This window comes from Hemiscyllium ocellatum, chromosome 24 (assembly GCF_020745735.1).
Source record: "Hemiscyllium ocellatum isolate sHemOce1 chromosome 24, sHemOce1.pat.X.cur, whole genome shotgun sequence".
Taxonomy (NCBI): Eukaryota; Metazoa; Chordata; class Chondrichthyes; order Orectolobiformes; family Hemiscylliidae; genus Hemiscyllium; species Hemiscyllium ocellatum.
The window spans coordinates 54,991,293-55,003,459 of record NC_083424.1 but is presented as its reverse complement, the minus strand read 5'-3'; the positions used below and the strand labels follow the sequence as shown (position 1 = coordinate 55,003,459).

The window sequence follows — 12,167 nt, the reverse complement described above, 5'->3', positions numbered from 1 at the left end:
GCCTGGTGAGGATTTGGTTAAATATATTCAAGCATTGCCTAAATTTGCTGAGAAAGAGGTAGAAGCCTTTGTCATTTCATTTGAGAAACTGGCTAAACAAACAAGTGGCCAGTGACCATGTGGGTTTTGTTGATTCAAACAAATTTGGTAGGTGAGGTATTTGCATCACTATCAGAAGAGGTATTTGGAGTGTAAGAGGTGATCTTAAGATGAAAGCCATCTTAAGTGCATATGAACTTGTGTCAGAAGCCTCCAGACAACGTTTCAGGAATCTAAGGAGGGACCCGGGTCAAACATACATTGCGTTTGAAAGGATCAAACAAATCAGTTTTGATAGGTGAATAAGGACATTAAAAATAGAGCAAACATATGACGCTCTGAGAGAGAAGACTATTTTGAAGGAGTTCAAACATTCACTTCCTGAAGTAGTAAGAACTCATGTGGAAGAGCAGAGAGTTAAAACGGCGAGGTTAATAGCTGAAGAGGCTGATTATAGCTGGTCCATAAATCAAAGCTTGGCTTCCAACATCAAGTTCAATCCACAGGGGTCAGAAATTTGGGAAAAGAGAAATCCCTGCATGGCAAGGGAAATGCAGATCCTGGTGAAGATCATGAAGATAACTTACCAAAGGGTAAAAAGGAAACCCATGCAGGGGAAACAGAAGTTAATAATCTCCGGTGTTTTCTCTACAATAAAGTAGGCCACATGAAATCACAGTGTTTGTGGGTTAGAAAACGCACTGGGAAGATGGACATAGGAAAACAGAATAAGTCAGTGAATTTAGTTGAAGTGGTAAAGGAAAGCATAGTGGAAGCTAAAAAGCTGCACCAGAATGTACAACCTGGTCAGAGATTGGTTAAGGAAAAACTGCCAGATCTTCTTAAACTATTTACTTCGAAGGTGAGGTTTACTCACATAGGCCAAGAACAGCAGGTAAAGAAGTTACGGGTTACAGGATCACACCAATCTTTGATGTTGAGATATATAACTCAGAAGGACTATTGCCAGAAAAACTGCTAGTATGTGGAATTCATGGTGAAATGAGAAGTGCAGCTAGAATGTTCAGTGAAAAGTAGAGAAGTGGTGGTAGGAGTACTGGAAGAACACTCAGCACCAGGAATACAATTTGTCCTTGTTAACGATATAGCTGGTCACAGAGGAGAGCTGCCTACTGTGGTTGAAAAGCCAGTGGAAATTCAGGCAACTGAGGTATTACAGGAAGCATATCCTTGGACTTTTCCTGACTGTGTGATTATCACACAGTCACTAATTGAAACAGGAGGAGAAATCAAAGAATAAAGATAAGGAAGTTGAAGGAGAATTATCGGAGATCATGTTTGATTGAATGGATGAGACAAAACAGGTGCAGGTGAAGGACAAAGTGGATATCTTTAACTCGGAGAAATTAACTGAGTTAAAACAGAAAGATTAACAACTTAAGCAATTGTATCAAAAAGCATACATGGAAGAAGAATTTGAGTGTATCTCTCTGAGTGCTGCTATCTTAAAAATGATATCTTAATGAGGAAAGAGAGACCATCACGTATTCAGGTGGATGAGAAATGGGCAGACGTTCATCAAGTCATAATACCTGAGGGTTACAGAAAGGAAGTGTTGCGATAGCACATGAACTACCAGTAGGTGGTCATTTAGGGGTAAGAAAATCTCAAGCTAAAATATAAAAACATTTTTACTGGCCTGAGTTGCACAAAAATGCAGTTGAATTTTTGCCAGACATGTCATACATGTCAGGTAATTGGAAAACTGCAGGCAGTAATAATTCCTGCATTTGAGGAACTATTTACAAGAGTCTTAATTAATTGCATAGGACCCCTACCTAAAAGAAAAAGTGGTAATCAGTATTTATTAACAATAATGGATGTATCCACTAGATTTCCAGAGGCCATTCCTTTATGCAATTTCACAGCTAAAAAGATTGTTGAAGAGTTGCTAAAACTTTTCACTAGATATTGACTACCCACAGAGATACAATTGATTAAAGGTGAAATTTTATATCAAAATTATTCAAGCAAGTTATGGACAGCTTCGGAATAAAACAATTTGAATCCACTACTTACCATCTCGAATTGCAGGGAGCACTAGGAAGGTGGCATCAGACGTTAAAGACCATGTTAAGGGTTTATAGTCAAGATTATCCAGATGATTAGGATAAAAGAATTCAATTTGTACTTGTTGCCATCGGAGATGCACCAAATTAGTTAACCAAATTCAGTCCATTTGAATTAGTTTTTGAGCACAAAGCGAGAGGGTCACTAAAATTGATTGAGAAATTAATTAGAGAGCCAAAATTCAGACATCACATATTTGGACTCTGTCAAATTTCAGGGAACAATTAAAAAGAGCGGGGCAGTTGGCTAGACAGCATTTACAAATATTACAGCATGTGAAGAAACAGGAAGCAGCCAAGAAAGCAAAAACTCGCAATTTTACTAACGGAGATTAAGTGCTAGTGAGAGCTGAATCTTTAAAAGCAAGGTTTATTGGACCTTATCAAATAAAAAAAAAATGGAGTGAGATGAATTATTTGATAAGGACTCCAGACAGAAAGAAATCTCAGTTGTCACGTGAATACGCTCAAAAGGTATTTGATAGGGAAGGAAAGCAAAAGAAGAATGTGTTACTGGTTACAACACAGAGTGAAGAACCAAGTTCAGAGGTTTCTGAATTAGACATTCCTCAAATTAAATTGAAATGAGGGATAAATTATTGAGTTACCTTCCAGAGGAAAACTGAAATGACCTGAAATAGTTATTGCTATCACATGGGGAGCTACGTGGAAATAAGTTGGGAAGTACTAATCTAATTGTGCAAGATGAAGATTTGGTAATTCTGTTCCAATTAAGCAACGTTTATGTAGACTTAATCCTCTAAAGTTGGCACAGGTTCAAAAAGAGATTGAATCCATACTCCATAATCCATAATTGAAGTGAGTTGCAGTGAATGGAGCTCACGAATAATAATGGTGCCAAAACCAGATGGTAACCAATAGTTATGTGTAGACTATCACATAGGCAATGTAGTTACAAAGTCTAATTTATATCTAAGTCCACGTTTGAAAGACTGTATGGAAAAGGTGGGTCAAGCAACTTATGTTTCTAAGTCAAACTTACTCAAAGGATACTGGCAGGTATCTTTATCCAAAAGGGCAAAGACAATTTTGGCTTTCATAGCACTGAATGGACTGTACCTGTTTAAAGTCATGCCATTTGGTATGAAAAATGCACCAGTCACACTTCAAAGATTAACAAATAAAGTCATTTCTGGAATACCCAATTGTGTGGTACACATCAAGGACCTCATGACTTTTAGTCATACATGGAAGGAATATTTGCAGCATTTATCGGAATGTCTGAGACAATCATATATAGATCATAATCCATTAAAGTTTTTGGAGAAATTTAAGGACAAAAATTCCTGTCTGCTTAAATGGAACTTATTATTGCAACCAATCAATTTGAACATTGTGCATGTGGCAGGACGAGAAAATAGAATTGCCGACGCATTGTCAAGACTTGGATGAAAAAACGGAGGTGTTCAATGGCAGGAGTAAATGGACTGAAATAGAATGTAATAGTGCATATTTGCATAGTTATAGTCAATGTAATGTATATCTATTGTAATGTACTAACAGAGTTAAGACTATGTGGTTTTAAAATGAAGCCATCTTTGTATGTTGATGGGTTATTTTTTTGAAGGGGGAGGTGTGACAATTCTGTCACTTGTTCTTGGGTTTTTTTTACAAGACAGGTGCTGAAATATCTGGAAAGACCCTAGTTAAACAATGTTTAGGTTTAGGTTTAGGTTTGTTTTGTTTTGTTTAGGTTTCAACTGTAGTACTTAAATAAATTCTGTTTTGCTTAAAGCGGAGTGGTTTGACTGGTTGTGTCACACCTGGAATATCCACTTCACATCTGCCTTGCAAACAAAAAAAAGTTAGGGTCGAGGCTACCTTCTTGGAACATTTTGAGGCTGTCTGACCTAGTCCATAACGAAGGAGTGGTTGACATCCAATCCCTGGGAATGGAGAGAGGACCATTAAGGGAAGGAAGAAAGCATCACAAATAAAACACATGAGGGCAAAGAAACTAGAAGCAAAGCTGATGAAATCTTCAAACACCCGGTGAGAGCAGGAAGTGGGATTGGCATCTCCGACATATCAAAAGAAGCCCAAGTAGAACGGGAACAAAACATGTTCAATATATTCCACAAATTCGGGCTGGCATGGTGGTTCAGTGGTTAGCACTGCTGCCTCATAGCACCAGGGACCCCACTTCAATTCTATTCTCAGGCGACTGTCTGCATGGAGCTTGCACATTCTCTTCGTGTTTGTGTGGGTTTCCTCTGGGTGCTGCGGTTTCCTCCCATAGTCCAAAAATATGCAGTTTAGGCAAATTGGCCATGCTAAATTGTCCATAGTGTCCAGGGATGTGTAGGTTAGGTACAGTTGTCACAGAAATGCAAAGTTGCAGGGAGAGGGTAGGGGGATGAGTCTGGGTGAGATGCTCTTCGGAGAGTCGGTGTGATTTGTTGGGCTGAATGGCCTGGTTCCACACTGTAGGGATTCTATGGACTACTTCAAAGGGCCAGAAAAGCTTGGAGCCATATAGGTTCCAGTGAAACACTGTTAGTTTAGAGAAAATACAACAAGTGAAAGAAAAAGCTGCTCAATGTGAGAACAAGCTCTACTGCATGGAGACAAAGAAAAATCAGAGAGGGCCCAAGGTCCTGTTGAAGATTGGATACGCAGGTGAAATACCCACAATGAAAAGGTGGTGGTTATGGCCAAGAAACTATTAAAACAAAGAAAGGTGAAGGGTCATGGATGTAGATCAGAGGATATTAGATAAAGAGAGAAAACAACAGTTGAGAAAGATGAACAAGTTGAAACAATGCATCTACCAAGTCAAGGCTTATACAGTTTTGGAAGGAGGTAAAGGTGAATTACGCAGAGCAGGCAGATGATGAGATATGAGGGAAATCTCCAGAAGTGCTGAGGTTAATGATGGCCCAAGAAACAATCAGTTGACATTCAGTGACGGGGTTGTGCTCCAGACGTAGGTGGCGATGCTGGGGAGTTGGCATTCATCAAACAATACCAATTCTGTTGCTAGGATGATATAACACAAGACTAACAATTGTTCTGACAATGGGACTAGTATTCTAACAATGCCTGATGTTAATTGAAAGGTTAGTTATACAACACCGAAAGATAGCTCTCTCGGCAACAACTTCAGCCTTCAGTAAAGTACATGTATAAAACTAAGAATCAAAGGCCAGAACTGAGATGACACACTGCAGATATAATTGCTGTCTACACAGCTGTTCAATGTTTACATCCAATTGGTCAATGGAATCCCTAAACTCTTTTGTTTTATTTGTTTCACCTTTGCAACAAAGAACAATTCCCCATTTACAGTTCTTACATTGCAAAAAAAATTAACATAAAGTGACTTCTTCACTGAAAAGACAGAGATATGGATGGAAACCAGGCTGAAGCAGCAGCATGCCAGTAAAACTTCTGAACACTAACCAATGTAAAATCCCTTGGAATGTGAGTATCAGAAAATGTTTAAATGCAGGGATAAATTTTAAATTTCAAAGGGGCAAGTGAAAAATACAAGAATTATAAGCCACCAGTCAATAACTGTTTCAATGTTGAATACCAGGCTACCATGAAGTCAGTGGACAATGAGTTTCACTTCAGACACAACCAGACGGGATATCTTGCTTGAATTCCAAAGTCACTGGTCAATATAAACATCTTCTGAATAGCTCTGGGGACTTTTTACTTATTTCTTACATATGGGATTCTTCTCTCAAAACTTTCAACAAGTCAATAACTAGAGAACTACCAGAGAGATGCAAAACTGAACACAGTTTTATTTTTTTCTTTAGAGCGCAGGAGCCTCTGGGGGAATCGTATAAAATGTATAAGATCTTGAGGGGCATGGATAGGGTGAATGCACTCAGTCCTTTTCCCCAGGGTTGGGGAATCAAGGACTAGAGGGCATTGGTTTAAGGTTAGTGGTTAGAATAAAAGGTAACCTGAGAGGCAACATTTTGTTTTTTTTTTAAAAAGAGTGTGGTACACATATGGAATGAGCTGCCAGTGGAAGTGATTCAGGTGGGTACACTGACAACATTTAAAAGGACAAACACATGGATAGGAAAGGTTTAGAAGGACATGGGCCAAGTGCAGGGAAATGGGGTTAGCATTGATGGATATTTTGGTCAGCATGGACCAGTTTGGGCCAAAGGGTCTGTCTCCATGCTGTAGAACTCTATAACTCTCTATAACAGCTTCCCAGTCCAGCAGCTTCTAAAGCAAAAGGCTGCCTCTGCCCAAAACCCAGTCAGTGCCAGTTCACACTTTGTTTTCCCCTTTTTCAATATTCTCAGAGGTTGACTGGTCAGTATTAGCCCTCTAAAATAATATAAAGAACTGCAAATGCTGGAGATCTGAAACAAAAACAGAAATTGCTGGCAAACCCCAGCAGATCTGGTAACATCTGTGGGGCGAAAGCAGAATTCATGTTTTGCATCCTGGTGACTACTGGTTCTGAAGAGACCCAAAAGGGATCAACTCAAGTCACTTTATGGTGGAGATTAACCCTTGGACTTCCTCCTGTGGGCTGGTGAGGAAATGGCCATGGCTGAGTTTGCTGGCTTCTCTTTCTCCCTCTCTCTGTGATGATGGCCAAGTTCCAGCAGCAAATCTTGGTTTACAGTCTGTTGGGGAGCTGCTAGGATTCTGGGTCTTGTGCTCTCTTAGGGGTTGGATGATTATGGTCCTCTGGTCACAGAAATGGTGTACAGGGAAACTTCTGGACTCAGTATGGCCAGTGTATGGGTACCTCCTGCTGATGATCTGGGGCTTGATGGTGGACATGTTTTGGTGAGGTCACACAGCAGTGAGGTGGCACTGGAACAAGCTGCACATCAGAAGGTTGGTAATGGCCTCAGATCTGACAGCAGCAGTCACACCAAGATAGCGCCCACCAGGTCAGCTAAGTTACAGCAGTAAGTAACATTAACACAAATCCAGCAATACTCAATGACACTTCCAGTCTTAATTTAACAGCGCTAAACAGGGCAACATTCAATCAGATACCCTGTATCGTAGCATAATGCTGCAGTTTGAAACCATCCTTTTTAAACCAGTAAACAAGTTAGTCTAACAACTACTGTAAACATATATGTTTTATCAGTGTTATGATTTGCCTGTTTTACAGGGTCAGTAATTTTATTGGCAGCCTAAGCCAAAGCCTAGTGTAATATTAATTGTGCCAGTTTCTGAAAGCAAAGGAGGTCATGGGAGGGCACATAATAATACCCCGAGCTGAAATAAACTAAAGAATGTTTCTGTCTGTTTTCTGAGCCCAATATTAATTTACCTCAATTTACCTCTGTGGCAACAGCAAACACTTTCTGACACTTAGAATTAGAGAGTAGTCTGAGGCATGAATACCAGTATAATATCTATTAGAAAAGGTGAAGAAAGCATAGCAGCAATGATTACAGAGAGAAAGTTAAAGGTCACAAAAGGTAGGTGAAAACTGGCAACTGTGCCATTTCCACAATTCCAACCTTTTTTGTCGATTGTTGAAAGTTTACACAAACAGTAATTGAAATTTGAAGAGATATAACTTGCTTGTTAAGGCCCTTAGTACAGAAAACGCTGACCGTGCAAAAGCAGATGAGCTAAGGCTGAGAAACCAGCACAATAAATCAGGCTAAATGGACAAACTACCTTCTTGCTGTTTACATAAATTATTAGGTCCATTAACTACTGCAGGTTAATTCCTAAAACCTTTCTGACCAAATGGTCACTTGTTTCAAGTCACAAAGCTAACCTCAGCGTTCAGTCAGACTCTGCTTGATGTCAGGACCCATGTTATAAAGACACCAAAAGAGAACACTGGTGTTAGCCACCTCCACTTCATTCTACAATGTCCCACTTTGGCATCCTACTAGAAAAAATAGAAACAGAGAAAATAGGAGGAGTAGGCCATTTGGCCCTTCAAGCCTGATCCACCCTTCATTATGATCATGGTGGGTCTTCCAACTCAGCAACCCATTCCTGCTTTTTCCCATACCCTTTGGTCCCTTTAGCACCAAGAGCTTTATCTACTTCCTTCTTGAAAATGCATAACAACCACCTTCCATAGCAGTGAATTCCACAAAGTCATCACTCTCCAGCTGAAGAAATTTCTCCTCATTTCAGTCCTAAACCCAGTATCCTTAGAATGTAACCCTTGGTTGTGGACTCCCTTGCCATTTGGAACTTAGTTTCTGCATCTACACTGTCTAGTGCTGTTAGAGTTTTATAGGTTTCTAGAAGATTCCCCCTTGTTCTTCTGAACTCTGGTGAATAAAATCCTAATCAATCCAACCTCTCATTATAGGTCAGTCCTGCCATCCCAGGAATCAGTTTGGTAACCTTTCCTGCACTCCCTCTGTTGCTGTTTGTCACCAAGATCACCAACTTCCATCTCTAACACCTTTGTGGCTTCGAAACTCGATTATTCCAATGATCTCTCACTTGCGCTGCCCATAACCAAAATCTTGTTGCCCATTCACCTCGCACCCTTTGATTAGTTTTGTTAATTCCCAGTCGAGCATCGCTATGACGTTAAAATTATCAGCAATGTTCTGAACTCCTTCTCAAAATCCATAACTTCCTCTGTGCAACCATTCAAGATATATGCTCCTCCAATTTTGACCTTGATTCCCCACTCGCTTTCTTCTACTTTGGTGTCTTATTCTAAGATTCCCTTCTGTCAACTTTTCTGCCTCTCTATACTCCTTTAAGATGTTCTTTAAACCGTACTTTGTTGACCAAGCTTTCAATTGCTTATGCTAATGTCCCCTGATGTAACTTGTTACTAAATTGTCTTTGATAACTTGTTCCTACAAAGTACCTGGATACCTAGATATGTTCAAGGTGCTATGCAAATAACAATGTCGATAATAATTTGGACTAAAAGAATAGTATCACAATATTAGTGAAGCATTTAATAAATACTTGTTCCTTCAAAATCCATTGATTTTTAAAAGTTGTAAGAAATGACAGCTTCACCTCAGAATTCAGAAAATAACTTGCACCAAAGAAAATTCAATTTGTTAACAAAAATTGGAGGGAGGAAGTTTAACCCTCATGTTCAAATGAAAATGTTCAAACTGGGGAACTTCATAAATGTGATAAAGGCGACGAAAGGAGCAAGAAAGATCATTGAAAAATCAACAAAAATCAGCAACATCATCACTTTCTTTTAGTTAACAGAACCAAATATATTAATAGGTAAAAAAAATCATTAAGCATGATAACTGGTTACATTTCATGCACATCACAGAACACAATTTATTATAAGGTAAACAAAGATGCCTCTCACTATTCCAAAAATTGAAGAATGAAATGCTGGACAGAGTGATTAGCATCTGAACTAACACCCTGAGTTATAAAGAGTTTCTGAAACCAAAATCAATTTCAAGACCCAGTCACAAGCAGCTGTTGATTCAGAAAGCTCTGAAACTGCACACTTACTTTCCCTGGTCAGGTGTCCTTTGAAGCATGGAAGATACTCTCAGCAGTGTATTATGGTCCTTCAGCTGTGACAGAACGTCAAGTAAGATAACAATCGAACGGTTCATATGTGAGGCAAAGCTGCCAGGACGGTCAATTTCATCCACAGGAATACGCCAGATTCCCTGCAGAGGGAAGGAATGTAAAGTTTCACTTGCCTGGTTTTCAGGTTTTAAAATGAAGAATTAATGTAAAACATACATTCAAAGGTCATGATTTCTAAACATTAGGTAAAATTACCACATTTTAAACAGACTAGAGAGGATTCAGCCCTATTTCTTTTATGTAGCATTTCAGAAAAACTGATCAATCCCAGAACAGAACTGATTTCAATGAATTATGATAGAGATTCTAATCTAACCATCTTTTCAATAACTTTTTTCATTCACTCATGGGATGTGGAAATCGCTGTCTAGCATCTTATTGCCCTGCCCTTGAGAAAGTAGTGGTGAGCTGCTCTCTTGAACCGCTGCAGTCCGTAGGCCGTAAGTTGACCTACAATACCCTTAGGGAGAGAGTTCCATAAGTTTGACCAGCAGCAGTGAAGGAACAACAATATATTTCCAAGTCAGGATGGTGAGTGGCTTGGAAAGGAGCTTGCAGATGGTGATATTTCCATGCATCTTCTGCCCTTGCCCTACTAGATGGACGTAGTAGTGGATTGGGAAGGTACTGTCGAATGATCTTTGGTGATTTTCTGCTGTGTATCTTGTAGATAGCACAGAATTCTGCCACTAACCGTAGGTAGTGGAGGGAATGGGTCTAGTAGTAATCAAGTGAGCCGCTTTGTCCTGGATGGTGTTGAGCTTCTTGAGAATTGTTGGAGCTGCTCCCATCCAAACAAGTGGGGAAGTATGCCATCATACTCCTGACTTGTGCCTTGTAGATGGTGGTTAAGCTTTTGGGAGGGGAGTTACTCACCATAGTATCCCTAGCCTCTGACCTGTTCTTAAATGGTCATAACACATATGAAGGGCTTATGCTCGAAACGTCGAATTCTCTATTCCTGAGATGCTGCCTAACCTGCTGTGCTTTGACCAGCAACACATTTGCAGCTGTGATCTCCAGCATCTGCAGACCTCATTTTTTACCCATAACACAAGTTACAGCATGGAAACAGGCCATTCAACGCAACCAGTCTTCACCCTTGACGTGAACAAACAGCTCAAAACACTTTGTTCCCAAATCCTCACTTTTATCCAACCATTTTCATGTCACCCTCTAATCCTTCAAGTAAGTTTCACAGTCTCTCAACCATATGTAAAGCCATTTAGAGTCATAGAAATGTATTGTATGGAAACAGACCCTTCCGTCCAACTTGTCCATGTGGACCAGATACCTTAAATCAATCTAGTCCCATTTGCCAGCACTTGGCCGACATCTCTTGAAATCTTTCTTATTCATACACCCATCCAGATGCCTTTTAAATGTTGTAATTTTACCAGCCTCCACCAGTTCCTCGGCAGCTCATTTCATACACACACCATCCTTTGATGAAAAAGTTGCCCCCAAGGTCCCTTTTAAATCTTCCTTCTCACCCTAAACCTATCCCCTATAGTTCTGGACTCCCCACCTGGGTGAAAAGACTTTGTCTATTTATTCTATCCATATCCCTCATGCTTTTATAAACCTCTATAAGGTCACTCCTCAGCCTCCGAGGCTCCAGGAAAAACCGCACCAGCCTGTTAAGCCTCTCCTTTGGCTTAAACCCTCCAAGACTTGTCAATCTTTTTTGATCCCTTTCAAGTTTTACAAGATCCTTCCTATAGGAAGATCAGAATTGCATGCAATATTCCAAAAGTGGCCTAATCAATGCCGTGTACAGCACCTCCCACCTTCTCCTTTATATCTTTTACATTTGTTCTATAATTCCTCAGCAGTCTGTTTCAGCACACACTCTGTCCCAGCTTCTCAGACTCAACACTTCCATCAAACCACCACCTTCACAACAGCAATTAAAGTCAGCCTTCAAGCACTCAGCTTGCCAGCAAGGCTCAAATTCTACATACAAGTAATTAAAAAACCTGTAACCTTTAGTGCCCAACAAAAAGACACCAGTTTTTCTGCTGTATTTTTCCCTCTACATATTAGGCAATATCCTAGTGAATCTATACTGGACACTCAATACATTTCTGATAGAGCCCACACTGCCCACCGAAATGGTTTAACTATAAGCTTTTATCTTGGCTATCACATTCTTGTGACTTTTTTTAAAAACAGTCACTACAACTTTAAATGTTGCTGTTCGTGTTATGAGCTGTACCAGGATCTCTCAGCTCTTGTTGAGCATTAGGCACACTTCCCTTCAGGGTATACCTACTCCTAAATAAAAGTGGTTGTGAAGATAAGTCATATCAGACTTGAAACGTTAACTTTGTTTCTCTCATTGCAGATGCTGCCAGACCTGCTGAATTTCTCGACAATTTCTGTTTCTATTTACACTTACTGCTACTTGTTTTAAACCATAATATGCTGCCTCACCTGTACTAACATTACATTTTATTTGCTAATTCTTGATCTGTTCTTTCATTTTATTTATATCTCTCTGCAAACAGACACAGA

At 39.7% G+C, this 12,167-nt stretch overlaps 1 protein-coding gene across 3 annotated transcripts in view; it reads right to left on the bottom strand.

The window, feature by feature from the left end:
- Positions 1-12,167, bottom strand: part of cabin1 (calcineurin binding protein 1) — a 519,061-nt gene that overhangs the window by 173,850 nt on the left and 333,044 nt on the right. For all 3 annotated transcript variants that reach the window (XM_060843824.1, XM_060843825.1, XM_060843826.1), the window contains one exon: positions 9,567-9,730. In XM_060843824.1, the coding sequence (XP_060699807.1) occupies positions 9,567-9,730 (164 nt within the window). The remainder of the gene's footprint in view (positions 1-9,566; positions 9,731-12,167) is intronic.